The sequence below is a fragment of the Lepeophtheirus salmonis genome, chromosome 4 (assembly GCF_016086655.4).
Source record: "Lepeophtheirus salmonis chromosome 4, UVic_Lsal_1.4, whole genome shotgun sequence".
NCBI lineage: Eukaryota > Metazoa > Arthropoda > Copepoda > Siphonostomatoida > Caligidae > Lepeophtheirus > Lepeophtheirus salmonis.
Genome location: NC_052134.2, coordinates 44,428,044 through 44,450,152, shown reverse-complemented (window position 1 = coordinate 44,450,152; position 22,109 = coordinate 44,428,044). Strand labels below are relative to the sequence as shown.

The 22,109-nt window shown below is 32.8% G+C and overlaps 1 protein-coding gene and 1 long non-coding RNA gene across 2 annotated transcripts; one reads left to right on the top strand and one right to left on the bottom strand.

Annotated features, from left to right (window-relative positions):
* Positions 1 to 8,516: 8,516 nt before the first annotated feature.
* Positions 8,517 to 13,350, top strand: LOC121116042 (uncharacterized). Its single transcript, XM_040710241.2, has 8 exons — positions 8,517 to 9,030; positions 10,606 to 11,784; positions 11,843 to 11,975; positions 12,041 to 12,100; positions 12,158 to 12,490; positions 12,548 to 12,601; positions 12,666 to 12,761; positions 12,815 to 13,350. Exons 1-5 carry the CDS (start codon positions 8,725 to 8,727, stop codon positions 12,175 to 12,177), a joined length of 1,698 nt encoding a protein of 565 aa, XP_040566175.1. The 5' UTR covers positions 8,517 to 8,724; the 3' UTR covers positions 12,178 to 12,490; positions 12,548 to 12,601; positions 12,666 to 12,761; positions 12,815 to 13,350.
* A 304-nt stretch (positions 13,351 to 13,654) lies between these two features.
* LOC139905229 (uncharacterized) lies at positions 13,655 to 17,463 on the bottom strand. Its single transcript, XR_011779860.1, has 2 exons — positions 14,007 to 17,463; positions 13,655 to 13,943 (listed from the first exon to the last, which is right to left on the bottom strand). It is a non-coding gene; the product is annotated as an uncharacterized lncRNA (long non-coding RNA).
* Positions 17,464 to 22,109: the final 4,646 nt, after the last annotated feature.

Below are 22,109 nucleotides of genomic sequence, written 5' to 3'. Positions count from 1 at the left end.
TCAGGAGTAAATGTTTTTCTACAATTACCAAATTTATTATCGGTATTTTATTACTTTTCAGGTTAACAAATTAAAATTTAATATTTTAAATTTTTTCAAAAAAATATAATTTTTCAAAAAAAAAATATAATTTTTCAAATGTTTTTCCAAAAAGATTAATATAGGTTTTTTAATTTTTTTTCAAAACATTTCGTTTTGTTAGATTGCCTCCAATCATCTATGAATGTAAGAAAATACATACAAATTAGAAAATTTTAGAACATTTTGTTCAATTTAACCGCACAAATAGCTACTTTTTTTCATGCCTATTTTTAGCACTAGTAGTTAGCCATAGTATTGTATTCAAGGCCACCTTATCCAAGACTAAGGCTATGTTTACACGGGAATGTTTATAAAACTATGTATTATTTCTTTTATTCGGATTAAAAAAAGTGTTGAGTTCATCCGAGCCGTATAAATGTGTTGCTGTATCTATTAGGATTCTTATTAAACATATAAGTCACTTATAAGATTAATTAAATGTAGATATATAGTAGATAAAAATTAACTTATAAATAAGGTTAAGCTACTTTTAAACGTCTACAGGTCCCTCAAGGGTCACATTCATCGTCGCACACTCTATTATCATGGATTTGTACGTTATCACCACTCAAAAAAGTCACAAATAACTGATTTAGAATCACAATGTTTTTGTTAAAATTGTCCTTTTTTTCATAATAGCCTCAAAACAAGCAACCATTTAAATTTAACATTTAACCTGAAATCAATAAATATTTTTGTTTACATGTATAATTTTTCATTAATTAATTAATTTCATTAGGAATGAATGCCGCGATAACATGGGTGAAGTTGCATTTTAAGATTAATAATCTTACGTCAAAGTGGTCTCAAAACTCGAGAGCAGGTATGGATTTTGAGATTTTTGAACACCTGAAAATCTAAACGGAAAAAAATTGAACGATTCATGGCAAAATTATCGGAACTGTGTTTATTACAGCGTTCATTTTTTTTAATTCCAAACCAAAGCTAAAATCAACCACGAGTTCAATTTTGCCCAAATTTTGTCCCATACGATAAACTTTTTTTTCCACTAGGGGTGTTGAACGTACTATTAAGCGACGTCATCTATTGTAAGTCTAAACGGACATTTCAAGAGATTTTTTTTTTGTGTGTAGCCAACTAACTTACGATAAAAAATGATCACGTGGCTTTCGTTTCATTTCAAATATTGACTAATGAACGAAATGAAATTAACGACGGAACGTTAGAATGTACATTTTACAAATATGAAGAGAAAAAGTGTTATCGAGTCCAAGCCTACTTGAGAGCCCTGCATCAACAATCTCGATAAAGTACCTTCATTGACGTCACAGTATCATCAGGCAGAAGGCTATGTACTAAATATTATCATTAAAAAACCTCTATGCTATAGGGATCCGCAGTTAATTGCTGCTCTATGCTATCACCACATTCAACAAATAGAATAGAAAAATATCAAATGAATTGAATATCAGCCTGCAGTGAACAGTTGATTCATTTCTGTTAGAATTTGTCTCACAAATCGTTATTAAAGTTCTATCTCGCAACTTTTCTTCAAAAAAAGAGAAAGAAAATTATAATCAAAATCAGTTATTAATTGTCCAATCATTTTAATGATTTAATTATTAGTAGGGTTGTAAATCCTAAGGATTTTTTTGCGGAAAGTTATTATTGTAATCGTACTATCAAAAGTTTACATTAATTTTATTCTAATAGTAAGATTTTGGGGTATGGAATAATAATCATGCTAAATCATTATTATGGAACGACGTAGCTCAATGGACAATGCATTCTTAAAACAATTTACACCAAAGATAGCAAGAGAAGTTAACCCCATAATGACTTATTAGTTATTACATATGAAAAGAACAAGCACACGCTACAATCATTTTTCCTTTTCTAATTTTTCTGTACCTACACCAAATCTAAAGCCATATTCATTATTTTTATATGTACCTGATTTTCTTTTTTAATATGACTCACTAAGCTATAGTTACACACGCTCGTTGTTAAAAAATGAGTTATTTACAGATAAAACAAAACTTTGTTTTATTAATATAGTGCATAGATAATTAGTAAAAGAAAGTGTGTATGTCATATTTGAATGTACACAAAAATGTGTCTTAAAAAATCAGATTTGTTATTATCTTGATATTGAAATTATATAATTTCATATGAACTGTGTTTTATGACTTTTACAGGCCTCTTTTTTTTATTAAGATATACATTTAACTATTAAAATTTAATAAATACTTTTTTTCATAAGAATATTACCATTGATGAAAGAAAAAGTAATGAAGGAGGGAGCGACTTTTTTTAGCTGCTGACCAAATAGTTTTTTTTTCAATTTTCAAAAGCTGTCATAATTATAATTTAATTCCTTAAGAAGGCACATCTAAGTCCAGAATAAAAACTAGTACGTGGGCTCACGAAAGACGGAGAGAAGTAATGAGGGTTTGCTTCTTGTTGGACTAAAAGTAGAATTGAGGATCGATATGAACTAACTCCTGTCAGGGGCGTCCGCGAGGGGTGGGTTGGAAGGGCTGTGGCCTCCCCATCTAAATTAAGGAATATTTTGTTTTTTACTATGAAGTGTAATATTGGATTTTTTTTTCAAATTTTTTTAGTAAACAGCAGTCGATTTTTGAATTTATTTTCCAAAAAATTTAATTATTTTTTAATAAGTATAGATTTTGGATATTTTTTTCAAAAAAAATTTAATTATTCTTAAATAACTGTATATAAATTAAATTTATTTCCAAAAAATTTAATTTTGAAATTTTTTTCTACAAAATCTAATTTTTGACGATACTTATGGATTTTGAAATTTTTTGTAAATAGCTGTGGGTTTTCAAAAAAAAAAATCAAAAATTGTAATAGATGAAATTTTTTTCCAAAAGAAATTTATTTTTCAATTTTTTTTCCAAATTGAAAAATAAATTTCCTTTAATTTTAATTTGTTTAATTTTTAGATTTTTTTTTTGAAAATAAACCCACAAACAAACCTCCATCCAAATATAACCCTGCGGACGCCCTTGCCTACCTATATCATTGCTAGATACGGAGTGCTGTTTGTTTTTATTTCCTTCAAATCATAGCTACTCGCAGCTAGTTTAATTATGCACCATGACAGCTAAGCTGCTATCCTCTCAAAAAAATTCTAAATTGTCAGGGTAAATTTAATTATTTTCGGCTCTCATTTTGTATTGTTATTAAAATCTCAGTTGCATGACTACCGATTGGGTATAAGCCAAGAGCGTTATTTACTTACATGAGTTTTTAAACAAAGCGGACATAGAGTGGCACTGTCTTGTGGTAAAATAATACAACTCTCTAAATGATAATATTATTTCATATAAAATATAGATGTATATTCTTAACATAGATGGCACTATGAAAATTTTCCTCTGCATATCCCATTTTTTTAAACTAGTTTATACAAAAAGCTACATACTGTCTCACCATCTTGCGGATGGCATATTTTGTTTAGTTTGCTCTTGCCCTATTCTATTACTTTTTTTCAATATAATCACCGAAGAGTAGAAAATACCCTCTCACTCTAACACAAGTTGTTGGAATGGAATTGGCTTTATGATTAGCTCCAGTGGCGCAAGAACCATATTCATTTTTATAATTATCGCAATAAAAAAGTCTACAAAAAAAAACTAAAATGTCATAATTTTACTCTTGAAAGTGTTATAATATATATATATAAAATGAAGAAAAGAAATGGGTTTATTTTAAATAAAGTTATGGTTTACTCAAGTTTGAAGGTCTTTCGAAAGGGACCAAAATTTGAGGGACTCCCAAACGTCCCTCACACCTCCAAAAGTCTAAAATTTTCCAGATGTTGTTTCTTTGTTAGGTTAAACACCCTGACTAAAAATTATCAAAATCGGTGATGACCATGTCAAAAATTCCTAAAAATTGTGTTCACTTGACATGCAATGCCCTATTCACAAAAAATACAAAAAATTGTCTAGCCCCCCTTTAAAAAAAAAAAAAATTCTTGAAAAAGGCACTTGGAGATATGAGATTAGTCTATAAAAGAATGTTCCATATTTTAATATTTCAATTCCAGTTTTGCGAATAATCAGGTGAGTTTGAGTAACTTTCATAAAATTGAGTACTTTAGTAAAGTCGAGTTTTTTTCGAGTTCGAGCCATACTCGAATCCAATACTAACGCAATACACAGAGCCGTAATCACGGTTTCGTTATTGGGGGTCTCATTTTTTTATTGGAGAGGAAATGTAATATAATTATAGAGTTATGGGATCTTATTGGAAATGAGGACTCAATAAGGTTGTGCCCTTAGCAGTATTATGGTTATAAATTTTCATTGTTATAAAACTTGGTTGCTTAGGTCCCCAAAATGGGCGACATCAACAGTGCTGACGTCACGTGAAAACGCTCTATATTCAAAAAGAAGACTGCCCCACGGCTCACTTTTAAAAAAAAAAACACAGATGTTTGTCTTCCTTGCCAAGGTGACTAAATATAAGGGATGAATTTTCAAGTATAAGGTGTATCGATAAGAGTTTCTTTGCTTTTTCTTACTGGCTATTTTGATGACGTCACAGAGGAGCCAATTTAGGAGGAAATTCGATAAAACAAATTGTATAAATACATAATATATTATTTTATTTTTTCATCAGACAATACTATTTGTATAAATTTTTACCCTCCGACGATTACGGTACTAAAATTACTTTAAAAAAATAAATTAAAAAGTTGTTTTTTATTGAAAAATAGGTAAAATATAAATTTTCAAATAAATATATAAAAATAGTGGACATCTGATGGATTTGTACAGGTTGCCTCAATAAAAATACGCCTAGTACCTCCAGAAGAAGATATAATTCTTGAAATTATAAGAGTTAACACTTAACAGTAGTCAGTTACACTGAACTTGGCTCCCCTGGTAGGTCATCAAGAAAGTTGTCAGTCGACGTCAATCAGACTGTATTTCAAGTTTCTTATCGACACACTTTATATATAGTCACCTTGCTTCCTATTCTCATAAGTTTACACTTGTATAATTTAAAAGAGCTTACTTTACGTATTATGATCAAAAAATATCTATAAAGAACTTTGATTAAGATTCATAATACGTAGTTTATGCATAATTTATGAACATAAAAAAAGATATTACATAAGATTAGGATTTATCTATTAATTTTTATCAATCAAGGGCGTTCGTTTAGAATTCGTGTTTTTTTTCAAATTTTTCATATCCCTTTTGTTTCTCGAGGTTGAGAGTGGATCAAAAAGCTTTTCGTACACGCAATGTCAAACTAACATCAAAATTTCTTGTAGCCTCTAAAGGGCTCATAAGTCATAGCCAGAAAAGAGCCAGTCTAAGGCAATGGAAAGAGCGGATGGACAAAAAAAAATAAACAACAACGTAGTAAATTTAAGTGAAATAAATAAATTTATTATTACAAATTTAGAGAACATAAAAAGTGAGTGTTTCCCAGGAATATACAATATGAATGAACAATAAGTTCTAATTTTGGCATAAGAAAATTATATTGATAATTATTTTAAGATTAATATAATTTGAATTATCATTGTCACCCTCAATCTTAGGTTAAAAATGGTCCATTTCTAATCCGATATTTGAAGACCTGTTGGAATCTTCATCATCCCTTTTCTATAAAACTTTATCTTCATAAATTTTGAGTCCTTTATGTAGCCGCTTTATATTTTATCACAGCATGAGGAAAGGAATTGAATAGGGTTCGTGAATTAATTTACTTCAAAAGTAGCGTAATTTCTTAATCATAACTATACTTTATACTATGATTATCATAAAATTTATTATACTTTCGATATAAATACTCGAATCATGAATTTAACGTCGTAAAGAGAGAAATTTAACAGATGTATAATTTTTACGTTATTATAACCTCTCAGAAATTATATGCTCCCACACAAAGTTTGAAACCTTCTGATCCTCTTTATCGAGATCGTACTTGATGTCGAAAAGATAATATAAGGTTAGATATTTATCACAACAATATTTTTGCCTTGCTTGAGATGTGCATATATACCGTTCCTTCCTCGTTACAGGGGTATGTAAATATTACATAGCTACTTAGATCTTATCATTTTTGATATCGTACACCATAAAAAATTATAATTAAATTATTAGTACAATGAAATAACAATGAATTAAGAAAATCCTCACTTTAATAAAAATTAATTTTTATTAAAAAAAAGACATCCTTCCATTGATATTCAATTTTTTTAAATAAAAAATTAATCTATAAATATCAAAATTTGTACAAATATGTATTGACTATTATAATATAACATTTAGGAACATAAAATATAAATTGAAAAAAATATTTTTAAGCTTTGAGCTATGAATAAATCTACAAATATCAATTCTGAAGGTATACTTCATACTTAAACCTTTTACAATAAGGTAGATAATAACTATTAATAATATTATAATTCCAATGTTGAGTAGTAACCTGAGATGTACAGATATCAAAATTTCTGACGATTCCAAAACCATTTTTATGAACGATTCCATTATTAATACTATCTATAAAGGAATTGCATAAACAAATAATAAAAATTTTTATAAATTTGACTTCACGAGAATAGAAATAAATACATCAATCGTAATTATGAATATAATTAGTTCTAAATAATTTGATATTATTATTTAAAAAGTTAGATCCTCTCCGTTGTCAATTTATTCCTCGTTGCCGAATATATATAGTCAGGACTGCTGAATAGAATTTCATTTTCAATGGATAGACGGTGGATCTGAATTTTGTTATGCATGTTCTATTATTATTGCAATTATCTATACATTAAATGCAAATGTCTGTGTGTTTGTCCAGAAATCACACTGTAATTAAGATATAGATTTTGCTGATTTTTTAAATGTAGCTTCTTAAGGCTCCAGAAACAGTTCTAGTACCCTTTTTTTTGGCTTTAAGACCAAGACAGCCTTTTAATAGCATTTTTCTAAGAAATAACTTTGAGACTAACAAACGTCCATTTCATATACAACAAAAAATAAAGAACGTAAAATTTTAAGCATTGTTCTCACAAAAAAGAAAAGAGAATAAAACAAAGAATTTTTCTAAACAATATTAAAGATGTGCGAACGATAGTTCAACTACAATATTTTTTTCTTCTCTAAACCTTATAATCTCCTATAAAAAGTGTGTAAAGATACAGACCAACATGCAGCGAGAATAATTCTTAAAATTTTACGGTCTTTATTTTTTGCTTTATACAAAACAGAAGAGTTCATATATAAAATAAAAAAGAAGTTGATTCTTGCCCACTCCGATGCATTGTTACACGTTAGTTCGTAATAATAGTTTTACTTTTCGAGTAACTAACATCATTACTTTGCTAAATAATTTATAAGTCAGAGAAATAACGAAATTATTTTTTACATAATAACTTCAGTTATTATTGAAATGAAATGTCTTAATCCAATCAGAGGTCGACTAACACTTTTACTATCACTATGTAATCTGTAGCCTATATGTTTATGATTGATATGTGTAAACTAAGAAAATTGAAGTTGAAAAATTAAAGAACCTGTTGTTTTATTATTTGTACAAGTAATAAAGGGTATATAAACCTGAAAATAAATAGTTTTAGAAGTATTAGTTAAGAATATGTCAAGATTGTAAATCCAACGATGCTAGTTATTTAGAGACTTCTGCTTCATACTTAGTATGTAATTCGTTATTGTGAATTTGTTAAATCCATATTGAAAATAATCGATGATTTAAAAAAATACTAATATAGAAAAATGTAGTAGAAATTAGTTTTTGTAGGATATGACTACATATTACTTCACAAATATTCACCTAATCGATTAGGTGAATTATAATAATGATTAATCATTATTAAATCTAAAAACTCACAGAATTGAAGTTGTAGCATTGCATTGTTAACCTCTTAAGGAGATAATCAAAAAATAAGTCATGTGAAGTAAAGTAATTATTACTCTTGATTCTAAGTAATATTACTAAATTACTTTTCCACAGAGTACTAAAATATTACTTAAGTGAGCAATATCATCGAACACTGTTTTTATCATCTTGAGCATCAAAATAAAAAATGAAAAAAGAGACATTGTATGTGTAAAGTAGGTAGTTAAAGTACTAAGGCGTTTAAACATGCAATGTCTGTTTTTCACTTTTTATTTCGATGCTCAAGATGATTTAGAAAAATAATTTTTAGACCGTTCTTAGCCTTAACTAGCCGTCAAGTTTCTGACAAATGTTCACTTTTAATATCATGGAACATAATTTACAATATAATATGGTAAGTTGTCTTCCAACCCGCGTCTATACAGTACACACACAATCGATTTTCTCCTTTATCAGATATTATAATTATAATTTACTGATAGGTATATTTTGTTCTTACAAATTGGTATCTTATATGTAGAAGAATGTCGTTATTTTCTTAGTGAATACGATATGGTACCATTGAATATATTTTTCCCCTCCTCCCCCCGCCAATTTTTTGAAAGAAAAGAAAAAAAAGGAGGAAAAACAATAATTTGTGAAGGTTTTATTTGTGAGTACTCCCGTGAAATCCCGTACGAGCGTCATTCCCTTAGTGATTGAGTGAGAGTGCTGGTTCCAGAAGCGATGATCATTATTAGTTAATGTATAAATGTGAATATAGAGGAAGAAATGAAGAGTTCAATTAGCAAGAGACAACTCCAGAAGGCTTTGCACGTCCTCCAGGATTACTCCAAAGAAGTGGATGAATTCGAGGCGAAGGTGTTGGAAAAGTCGCTCTTTGATGAGAATAAGATCTGGATCTCTGAAGTCTTTCAACAAGTTAAGAGTCTCGTCTCTGGTGAAAATAATCTCTCTGTCCTCAAAGAGAATGACCTCGAAGAAGTTCCTGTTCTTCTCCCCAAAACTCGTAAAGGGAAAAAGAAAGCTCTGAACAAGGTTTCTGAAGAAGCAATAGTGGAAGAGAAGGAGATTGAGGTTGGAGAGTCCTGGATTCCCTCCAGTCCATACTTTGATTTATTTGTCCCCTTTTCCTCCCACTTCCGAGTTTTCTCTTTAATCTCATAATTGGAGACACCGAATCTTTTACTTAGTGAGGAAAGAAGTATTTAGTACTGGAGGATCTTGAACACTTTGCCACTAAATAGAATTAATATCCTAGATGATGATTCATACTGCAATACTAAGCAATTATCTACTAGACTACACAAATCTTGATAATTATAGAGTCAGTGACGACCTCGGGATTGACGAGTGTCGCTCAGGACTTGAACAAGTGCATAGGAGCTCTAACACATTCGATCTCAATGATGGTATAATCCATTTTTGACTCCTTTTCTTTAAATTTTTTTCTCTTCCGAATTTATTTATTGGACGGTTGTCAGAATTTTTGTTTTTAGAGCGGTTCGAGCTAACAGTTGAATCATCTTTAGAGCAAATTGGATCCCTTATTAATGAATTAACATTTAATCATTGCAATACGTGCTAAATAATTAAACATTTTATCTTGAAGGAGAATCAAAATGGCATAGTATTGCAGGATGAATCATTATCCATTATTTTTTTCAGGCAAAGGATCCACTCACGATTATAAGAGTAGGAGAAGAGAGATTTTGACTTTTTCGAGATATTCAGACAATTATCACTTAGGAGGATCTTGAAAGTAGATGGAAGGTCTAATTAAGTATGAGAAGGTTATATTACTATCAAAATGCACCCCTTCAGCGAGTTCATATATGTCCAAGTTGAAAAATACTGCGAGAGGCTGATGGATTTGCAAACTACGACTCACGTACAAGGTATTCATGGGATAAATTATGCTTTCATGATTCATGTTAGATACATGAAGGAGTCGTAGTGCCTTACATAATAAGATGGGATCTCCTCCTACATTACCTTTTAGTCCACGTATCGACTACAAACCCCTCCTCTCCATAATCTATAAGAGACGAACTTACAACCTTCTTATGTATAATTAGACCTTCAATCCTCTTTCAAGATCATCCAAAGTAATTCTTGGTCGAATCATTCGAAAGAATCGAGATCTCTCTCCTCGTACTTCAATAATATACGTTCGCTTATTATTAAGAGAATAATTGAATTTCAACCTTCTGCGAACGTTGTCTTCAATTTCGAGATTGAAAGAGAAAATATAACGGACGGGCAAAATTGTAGAACGTTTCTGGTATTCATGTTTGGCCTTACTTCTTATGCACTTTTTCTTTAATTCATTGACGCATGTTCTACTATACGAACTGTCTTAGATTTCGTTATTTTATTGACGATGATTCTCCGCGATGAGTTAAATCCACTTGCTAAAATAACAATTAAAAATTGTTTTATTAATTTTTTGTTTTTAAAGAATCCCAAAAAAAATTGAAAAAACAAAAACAAATTTCGAACTAACAAATATAATGTACTGTGCATTGTTTCTATCTATCGAAATTCTAACCCTATTTTTTAACTACCTCTAGAATTTTTTTTTATATTGGTCTTTTTCTTTTATATATATTTTAATCATCTTTGATTTATAATAGAAAAATATCATTACAGGACTCTTCTTCTAATGAGAAAAAGGGGATAGAACAAAAGTCACCTACATTTACGAAACCCATGGTTCAAGTCTCAGATGATACAAAAAAATCCCTTCGAGACTTAAATAAAGATAATATAAATAATGAACCCAGCCTAAGATGTTTGAAAAGTAGTTCTGAGATTGACAGTCGGTCAATACATGAAGGTAATCTGCCGGAGCAAAATAGCGAAAGGGATTCGATAAGTAGTGTTGAGATTGAGAGTTGTCCAAAATATGAAGATACTTTGCCGGGGCAAAATAACAAAAATGATTCCGTAAAGAGTGCTGAGATTGACAGTCGATCAATACATGAAGATACTTTACCTGAGCAAAATAACATAAGGGATTCAATAAATAGCGCTGAGATTGACAGTCGATCAATACATGAAGATAATTTGCCTGAGCAAAATAACATAAGGGATTCAATAAATAGCGCTGATATTGACAATGGGTCAATACATGAAGATACTTTGCCTGAGCAAAATAGCAAAAAGGATTCAATATGTAGTGCTGATAGTCAGAGTAGGTCAATACATGAAGATACTTTGTCGGAGGAAAATAGCAAAAGGGAATCACTAAGTAGTGCCGTAATTGACAGTCAGTCAATACATGAAGATACTTTGTCGAAAGAAAATAGCAAAAGGGATTCGATAAGTAGTGCTGAGATTGACAATTGTTCAATAAATGAAGGTACTTTGCCGGAGCAAAATATCAACTGCAATACAACATTTAATGTTCCTTCAAACTCTCATATAGAAAAACAAGCTTCGAATATTCTTATAGATTCCAATCAAAGTACAAGATCTATCATTCAATCGAAAGATAAATCACATTCGACGACGCCTTCTTCATCTAAAATAAGTTCCAAAGTCAACGTTAAAGATCCCCCTAAAGAAAATGTTGCACCATCTTCGAATAATAATAATGCTCTTTATCCTCATTTGTCTGTAAAGGAGCTTACCAGTCGTGAAGAAACAGATATAAAAAAGTCAAAATCTGCTACAAACCAAGAAGAAAAGGACAAAAGAAAGTCAGCTAGACGAAGTAGCTTATGTCAATACAAAGGTCTTGTTAATAAAGCTATCAGAACATCCATATCTGCTGAGCAAAAGAAAAATAAAACCAATGAGGATAGAGAAAATGTCATATTTAATAAGGTTGTTGGCAATTAGTATGTTTTAATTAAATTTAATCGAGTTAACACTTTATATGTAGTACTCGACACCTCTAAATGAAACTAGAAAAATCCCTAGAACTGTATCTGCGACTACTTCATCAGGAATGAAAACAGCAACACTACCAAGAACTCATTCACTTCTAAGGCATCGCTCTCCTTATCCCATTAAAAGTAAGAATTTTTGTTTGGCTTTATCATATTTAAATATTTGTTTTTTTGTCAATCTAATTATCTAGTGCCATCCGTCATTTCAAGTAGCTCAAAAAGTTTTTTTGTCATCAAAATCGGTATCCAGAGTAAGATATTTTATTATATTTATAAAAATTGTTTCATTAAAATTTATTTATATTTAGCATATTACAAGAACTGGTAATGGGCCTAGTAATATTGCGAGGGGTGTGACCACATTATTACCTTTAAAGCCATCAAAACCTACAGCTGATGAGCTAAAACTTAAAGCAGAACAAGAGGCTCTTCGAAAACGACACAAAGAGGAAGATGCTATTCGTAGGAAAGATGAACTAGCAAAACAAAAAATTGAAGATAAAAAAGCACTTCGAGAAGCTAGATTAAAGAAAGTAATGGAGAATAAAAGAATATTAGAAAGACAACTATCAAGTACAGACTTAAGGAAACCAGAAATAAAGACTAAAATTATCCAAGGTGACATTCGAGAGCGGCAAGAGGTTAGTAGTTTAATTGACATTAAAAATTATAACTTATTTCGATTTATTTAACTTAAGATGGAAAGGGTGAGAGCAAAGATCACTGAAATTCATCCAATGAAACAACAAAAGGTAGCTACTCATTCAATTTATTTCGGTTTCTCATGATTTCTGTTATTTTTGATTTATATTTAAGGAACAAACTTCCATAACAGAACATAAAAGTTTGCAGCCGAAAGAAATTGTTGCAAATAAATTGAAAACACAGCAAGAGGCTAATGCTCAAATTAAGGTTTGGAAGATAAATATCTAATTTTTTAAATGATAATTTTATTTTTTTCCCAGGAAACGCAAGCTGTATTCCAAAAACCGAAACCTATGCTAAATGTAACCATAACAAAAGAAGAAGACACAGCGACTAATTCTTATGATATGACTCTTGCTCCTGAGGAATGTCCTCCAAAACCACTAAAAGATGAAGACAACTATGACGTGGCTGATTTGAAATCAGATGACGATACAGATGATGAGGATCAGCCTAAAAAAGCTATTCCTAAATGGGCATCAAGTTCTGCATTTCGCCAAGCCATCGTTTCACAAACCTATCAACCTCCTGATATTGATCAGATTTTTGATGTCCCACCTATGCCTGACTTGAACCTTATGTTTCCATTAAAGAAGCACAGATTCTTTAAAAGAACATCAAGTGCGGTGTGGAATAAGGCTCCCATCTCCCATTCCTATTATTAAGCATGATAATAAACATAGTTTTATATTAAATTTCTGTTAGGGAGTTTAAAATAATGAGTGGGATAGTTGCTTATGTTTTGTAAAATACAGTACAATTCATCTTTTATTTATATTAAAAAAAAAAAAGCTCAGTATGTGTTAGGGTTGATTATTCAGTGGGAGTGTTTTTATGGGGGCTGAATAATTCATTAGTCATTACTCATATGGCCGTCCAACACTAAAACAAAACAAAAATCATGTTGGGGCTAGATCCAGGTTATTACAGTCTTATGATTTGACTGACCATGACTAACGGTCCATATTCATTTGTATACCCCAGGGCAAATATAGCTAATGTTATTTCTTCAAAATCTGACATGCATATACCCCCTATTTTTTTACGTGATCTCAGCTGAACGAATATAATTTTTCTTCTTCTCCCAATCAGAGATATCATTAGCAGGTGCTGACTTGAGTCTAAATTTTGACTAAGTCTTTTAATTTGTATATTTAGTATTTCGTCAAGAAGAGAAAATATATTTTTTACACATATGTAGATTTTTATGAAATATAAATGTAACTGTTATTTCTTATAATATGTATTTTTATAAGGCGAGGTCTGACGAAATCGTGAATCATCACTAACTCTAGACCAGTGGTTCTTGACCGGGGGTGCGAGGATATGAGTGATGATATCCTGGAGCAAGTTGTTAATGACATCAAGGCCAGTCCAGGAAAGATTAACCTACAAGGGGATGAGTCAAGAGATGTGTCAAATTGTTGTCAGTTATTGATATTAGTCCGGTACCTGAACAACAATTCAGCAGATTCTCCACGGACTGGGACAAGAAGTGGCTGGATATTTTGATGATCCTGAATTTGTACAAATGCATGTCTATTTGGGTGATATGTTCACAGTACTCAATGAGCTCAATCGCTCACCATAAGGAAGAGGATAGAAACTTTGATTGGAAGTTAGAAGTTGGCTACATTCTAAGGCCAAATGTCTGGATTAGGCGTGTAAAGAAAGATAACTTGGCAAGTTTTTCTTCCCTTGAAGAAACAGTCACAGGTGCATCCAGATTTGTTGTAGATACTGTGCACCTCATTGGATGACTACTTCTCGTGTGGTAGCTACACACCTGTGATGACTGGAACGGCAACCTTTTTAAGCAGAATATGGAATATGTTGATGATGATAGCAACATCAAGGAAGATCTCATCGAACTGATAAACAATAGTGGAATCCAAATGGAGTTTGCCAATGGTCACTTGGAACACTTCTGGGCTTCTCAGTTGGAAACGTATCCTGCATTAGCAAGGAAAGCTCTCACTGGGCTTGTGCTTTTCGCAACTACTTACCTCTACGAGACAAGATTTTCCTGTCTGCTTCACATCAAAACCAAGAGCAGAAATCGGATGGATCCTCATCACGATATGTAAGGGACGAACACAATTTGTCTTGTCTGACAATCTTAATACTAGATTTTGAATTACAGGGGTGGGAGGACTGGCACAAGTATTACTATCATTGACGAACTTTCTTTCATCTTCTTCTAAATTCTCCCAAAAATAACAACAAGCTATTTTCCTTGTTATGACATATACCCCTCTGTGACTTTCACAGTGAACTTTAGCAATAATTTTAGTTACCAACGACGGTGGTACAACTGGCCGAAGGACTGGATTACGGATGTCACAAATTACATTGAATCCATTTACATCACAATATTGACGGTTTTCATCTAAGGTCACACCTTCTCGCCCCTGACGTGACGAAAATTCTTCCCAATCAACTACGTCGATTAGGATATTGTTGAGTCTAGAGAGAAAATCTGCAGGTATATTTTCTTTGCCACTGATGTGACGCAACGTGGCTCCATACTCAGACACTTCCGCAAAATATCGATGCACTTTGTTAGACCACGTAGGATTTTTACCCTTGAGGGCGTCGATGAGTGGTTTATGGTCCGTAAAGACAGTTACAGTACGTCCTTCGGTAAATATTGAAAGTGACGCAGGGCTTCTCTAACACCAAAGAACTCTCTTTCAAATGTAGAGTACCTCCTCTGTGTATGGTTTAGAGCTCTACTAAAGAAAGCTAATGGGAGGAAATCTCCTTGGCCATCTTGCTACTCGAGAACGCCTCCAATCGCTTGGTCAGATGCATCAACTGTAACGAAAAGCTCCCCCTCTGAAGAATAATACTTCAAAGTGGCAATGCTGGAGAGGGTGTTTTGCATTTTGTAGAAAGTCTTGTTCCCCTCTTCACTCCATCAATCTTGGAGCTTATAACTTTAGGGATTAATTTATATAGAGAAGTTAACAACTCCCCCAGACTAGAAATAAATCTACGATGATAATTGACAATTCCAATTAAGTTGTGAAGGTCCTTGCCCGTACCAGGTCGATCAAGCGGATACCCTGTTGACTAATTTGGTGCCCAAGGAACTCAATCTCCGTTCTGAAAAACTTGCTTTTTTCCATATTGTACACCAGGTCAGGTCTTTTTAAATTGAGAGTACATTTTTGATGTGTTCATGATGTTCCTTTTCGGAATGAGAAGCTATCATGATGTCGTCGATATAGGTAAAAACATAGTCCAAACAAGGAGTCCATCAATCTTTGGGAAGTATTGCAGGCGTTGCGTAGTCCAAAGGGCATTCTTTTGAATTCATAAAGCCTTGCGCACGTAGTTATTGCAGTTTTCTTGCAGTCTTCGCTTGACATTGGTAGCTGATTGTAAGCACGCTTTAAATCTAATTTAGTAAATAATTTACAACCTCCGATAGTCCTTATAAAATCATGAATATGAGGTATCGGGTAACAGTCTGGAAGAGTTAGTGTGTTCAACTGCCTGTAGTCACCAACTATGCGCCATGAACCATTCTGCGTTGGTACAAAGTGAATTGGGGAAGACCAATTAGATTTGACCTGCGTATAATTCCAGCTGACAATAATTTATAATTTTTTTTCTCGACTATAGTCTCTTTTTCAGGAGTTAGACGGCGAGTACGTGAAAAGCAGGGATTCCCCGCTTTGAAAATTTCGTGTTGAACTGCATGACTTGGCTCCGGATAGGATTCTTCCTCATACTGAGGAGTGGGATATCGAGCTGGAATTTTCCTGGCAATGTCGCACCTTTCTTCTATCACCTAGTTCCATGCTTACAAACAGTTTAAAAGTGCTCAAGAAATAGGCACCCCTGACACCAAACTCAATATTCGCCACGACAAACTCCCTCTGGACCTTTCCCACGGGGTCGAATTCGACCCATAATTACCTAGAACAATGACTTCTCACAGGAGTTCCCTTCGTGGCAACGAGCTTAGGGGATGCTGGATTACGTCTCCCAGAGAAGAGGTTCATCAGAATGATCGACCGCTGGGATCCAGTATTGAGGATGAACTTAATGTCATTACTATAAATAAGTACAATAACATTTCTAAAAGGTGACACTATGCAAGGTGAATTTATGTTTAACGTCGGGATGAGGACCCGACGATTGCTTAGTTATTTGGAGTTACGAGCTTTGGACAGATTTCAGGAGTTTCGTACTTTGTGGCCTTTTCCCCCCCTTTCCTGTCGTAGAAGTATTCCTTTTTCTCCTTAATTGGGTCATGGGGCCTTAAGTTCTTGATAGCATGAATCACGCCTGGTCCTTCAACCATAGTTGTTTGATATTTGATTTCCTAATGAAATGTGTCCAGCTAAGATCCGAGCACTAGACCGATAAACCAGACCTTCTTCATTCGGGAGACTCATCAAGAGTATTTGTTTGATTATAGCCTCACGAAAATTGGGAACATTTGAGAGGTTATCCCTCCTCAGGCTCACAATTTCATCAATAGAGTTGATATGCGGCGCTTCGATGAGCTGAAAGAGCCTTTCAATTTTATCCTGGGTGGCTATTTTACGCTCAGCCAAGACTTTTGCTTTCAGATCGGGGTAAAGGGTTGCGCTTAATGCGTCTTCGCTCTCATCACCAAAAAGGTCTAGGACTTTGTCGTCGATGGCACACAATAAATGATGATACTTCTCCAATTCTTCCTTTACTTGGTATAATTGAAACTGGGCTTCGATGCGATGGAACCAAGCTCTAGGCTTGGTCGGCAAGAACGGGCAGACATTAAACTGCCCTACAAGGTGAGGGACTTCATTCAACTTTGGGATGTCGGGGTCACCAGTGTAGTATCTCCAGAATAATACACGCTTCTTATAATTACTAAAACATAAGTTGTGTTCTCGAGTAAACGTAAACGACTGAGACAGTTTATACAAAATAATAGATACGAGATACTCTCGGGAGACCGTGGAATCAACTTGTATAGCTGAACACTACATATATAGTAACTTTATTATGTTTTTATTTGTTATAAATAGAAAAACTTGGGAAAATGATTAGTTTTAAGGCTTATGACTTAGAATTTTATCATAAATTTAGAAAAATAAACACCATTCCCCCCCCTACGTGAAATGTCAGAAAGTGTAATAGATGATTTGTCTAATGATCAATTTTATGCTTATCGCATTACCAAAACGGTTATCTCAGGAATTGTAGAGGAAGATCTTCTTAAAATCAAAGTCGGCATTTTTTCACATTCAAGATGGCTCACAACAGCAAGTCGTTTCGTAAGACTCTATGTCTCAAAACATAGCTAATGGAGAGGAAGTAGAAACGTTGCTCGTTATTGTTGAGTTCATCGTGATTTTTTACTTTCATATGTGGTTCGAAATTAAAGTAGATTCCGATATTTTAAACGGTCCATCACATACATTGCATCAAATACAATTAATTCAGAACATGGGGAAAAAAAAAAGATGCACTTTCAACAAAAGTAAAAAGTATCGCCATGAAATTTGTGGAGAAAGGGAGCATGCTCACTCTGAAGCATGTTCTATCAATATTTATATTATATTATATATCCTCAAGCTTTAATCAAGAAGATAGAAAACTTGGAATATCAAAAATAAGAGAAATAAGAGATGGAAGTGATTTTGGAGATATAAGTGTACGCCCATACTTTTCACCCAAACTCAATTGGTATGCTACGTCAGTTACTAATATCCAGGAGCCTTTTATCACAACAAAGTCAACTAATTAGCGTTGTCTCTTCACTGCTTTGACTTCCTAAATAAAATACCATGCCACACACAAAGTTGTGAACGTACAATAAAAGAAATAACTAACGCTTTAGATCAAGTTTATGGACCAGAGAGACGGAACGGATATATCAGAGCAAAATTAAAATCGTGTTTGATTTTCACAATCAATAAAACAAAAAAAATAAAAAAAAAAAAAAAAAAATTAGAAGCTATAATTAATTCATATTGAATAATGAAAAATGTGAAATTTTAGAATATAAAGATATAAATATGCTTAAATAAAACAAATCAACCCTAGAAATTAAGAATGTGGAGGAAACTTCTAAATCACTCAACAGATTGCTATTTTTGTACTGTGGATACATAGTACCGTGAAGGCAAAACTTATCCAAATATTAGGTCATTCATTGCTCGGGTACCATACTTGTCGGAGGTTCCAGTACCAAAGCCTCCAAAATTACCAAGTCCAATAATTTCCAAAAAAATGTAATGATGCCATAGATATGGATTTCATAAACCCAATTCAAAAAAGGAGTCTATACTTCCCAAACCAAGAAGACTTAAACAATTTAAGAAAGAGCTTCATCTCAACCGTTCAACCGTAAGCGTTCAGAGAAAATGTAATAATAAGTTTTCAAATTTTTTGACTAAAAGTGATGGTCTTTGCTTTTGCCATAATGTGACTGGCCTTTTTGAAGAATTGAAAATTTCCCTAGATGTCAATGATGGATGTATTTTCATAGATAGTTCACGCGAAAGCCTAAAATCACTGTGTTGCTTCATCAGGGTAAAACATATCGTCCATATCTCTGGCTCACTCCGTCCAACACAAAGAAGGGTATAATAATATTAAGATCTTGCTAGATGTCATCAAATAGGAAGAGTACAAATGAGAAGATGTCAAAATGGTAGCATTTTTGGTGGGTTTACAAGGTGGCTACACTAAATTCCCTTGGTATCTCTATCTATAGGATAGCAGGGATGACTCTACTCATTATCGTAAGAAGATCTGGCCAAAGTGACTTGAATTTACTATGGGCAAGAAAAATGTTGTATGGGAGCCATTGATAGATCCAAAAAAAGTTTTGTTTCCACCACATAATTTGAAACTTGGGTTTATCAATCAATTCCTGAGAACTTTAGATAAAAAATTTAAAGCCTTCCTGTACATCAAAAGAGGGTGGAGTGTTTAGAGGTCCTCCAATAAGAAAAAAACATGAATTGTAACGAGTTTCCGCGGAAGGTCAAAAAAAAAAAAGAAAGTAGCTTGGAATAGTTTCATTGAAGTTGGGAATTGATTTTTTGGTAATACAAAAAAGGAAAACTATTTTTAGCTTGTGAAGGCTATGTTGGACATTTACAGAAAGCTACAAAGGTTAGATTCTCATTTGGAAAATTTTAAAGAAAATATGGGGATCTATCCTGAGGAACAAGGCGAGTGGTTTCACCAAGATATGCTCAGATTTGAGCAGCGGTACCAAGGGGTTTATATTGAGAACATGATGGGAGACTATATATGGGGGCAGAATCGATTAAGTGATATAGAATATATCGAAAATAAAAAAAAGTAAAAACATTTTTGAATCTGGTAAATATATAGTTTATGATAAATTAGAACTATAGTTAATTACATAGGCATTGTAATATCAATTCTCAAATAATATAAAATTATATTTAATATTACAAGCTACTATAGTATAGGGGTTCCCAAAGTGACACAGATGCGGGGCCGCGAATTGCATTTCAAAAAATAACTACAATTATTTATTTATTTTATATGTATATATTAATTTTTTTGGTATAATATATACATATGAGTTGATATAAGAATAAAACCATGGATTTGTAGCCGAGCGTTTAGTTGTTGTATTGAATAAGGACTAAGTCTAAATGAAACACAAGAGACATAGAGGCAGTTTAGTACAACACATCCTTCCGGTAAAACCCTTCTTCAATATAAGAGTCACTAAATAAAATAGTTTACACATTTCTCATCAGTTTTTTTCTTTCTCCCTTTTTCTTTTCTCTACAAAAAACACACAAACAACATTTCAATTTTTTATCTTACAACACAGGTTACCGACAGTTAAATTTACAGCAGCACCAATTACACGATAGCTCTCCAAAACTCTTTTGGAAACAGATGAAAATCATTGAATGTCGCAATGAAACGTTGGTTAATACCAACAAAATTGAGGAGGCCACAGGAACAGGGCAGGCTAGCAGAGAAGGAGATTCTACCTGAGCTTGAAAAGCTTGCGGAGAAGGAGAGGGCAGACAAGCCTCCCCGTCCTCATGTGCATCTATCTTGGGCAGGGATGTATAATGTACACATATGTATGAAATATATAAAATAAGAAATACTCTATTTTATTATAATAATATTATATAACTGTAGCCTAATAGCATAAAAAGATTTATTTTAGTTGACAAAATATTACAACTAAATATTAGAGCAAGTCGGACTCAGAAACTCGGTACAAGCCACCAGTAGCTTCTGCTCTGCTCAAGAAGTTGCTGTGTGTATCCCTGAGCAGTTGTGACCAGAGAGACTCTGTGTTTTCACAGTTTCAACTGTTAAGAAGCAGTCAGTTACTGATCAGCTACCTCACATGAATGAGCTCTGATCTCACTGTGTGTGTCGGTTGAGTGAGCGGGCCCCCTTGGTGTGTGTGTGGACGCAATGTTTGGGGGAAAAGACACACACGTTCGGGAGTATAGTGCATGTGCGTGGCTGTACGCAACATTAGAAACTACCTCCAGTGTTGTTGGGGTCGTTGGTCTGTGCACTGTTATTTTGGGGGTAACAGACTGAAAAGTTTGGGAACCCCTGCTTTAATTGTAGCGTTTATAATAAAAACTGTCTTTGCTACATTCAATTTCCTTTCCTCAGAGGAATGATGATTCGTATTAAATTTATTTTTATTCTTTTGCGCCCAAAAACATCGGGAAGAATGTGATATCGAATTTCTTCTCCATAGACCCTGTGTACGGGAAAGATGTTACTACTAGATGTAGTTCTAACTTGTAACACTAATTTCCGTCCTGGTTAGATATTATGGAGTGGTTTTTCTGTTCATTCCTTTCCTCTCATAGCTGTTTGTAGCTAATTCAATGAAACGTCTATTAATCAAATACTATTTATATTGTTAGGGTTACCACGTCATTTTTGGGTTTATTTTTTTAGCATACCATCAGGTGATAATTTTTACAACTCTATCAATCATAGTGAGTCTCTTTATTGTCACCTGAACAGAACAAATATCGAATTAGTTATTATTAACCTTTTAAAGACTACGTTCTATGTCATTGGCTAGGATTGGAATGATAGAAAAATTATTTAATATAAGCAAAAAGTAGATATTTAAGTAATAATAAAAATCTTATTTGTAAGAGGTACAATATATTATTTCCTAAAAGCAGAAACTGAATTATTTTTCTAGGCATGCTATGCCAAGAAAAAAAATGTTTTGTATAATCACTTCTTTGTATGTACATTTCATCAATACATATATGGACAATTAATTAATCAATTTTGTCAAAAAAAACCAACACTTTTTCTCAATTCAGATCGAAGTTCTAGATTATTTATTTGAATAGTAAGTTGATTTAAACATACACCTACTATGTACCTACTAGATAATACATAGAGGCGTAAACAAAAACTTTGTAATAATACTAGTTGTAGACTGCTTATTCGAGATAAATGTTATTATTTACTTTTTTTTTCTTATTTGCTGTTCCTTTCATATCTTTGCTCAATTTACAACCTATAAGTAAACGAAAATATCTTAACCTTATAAGG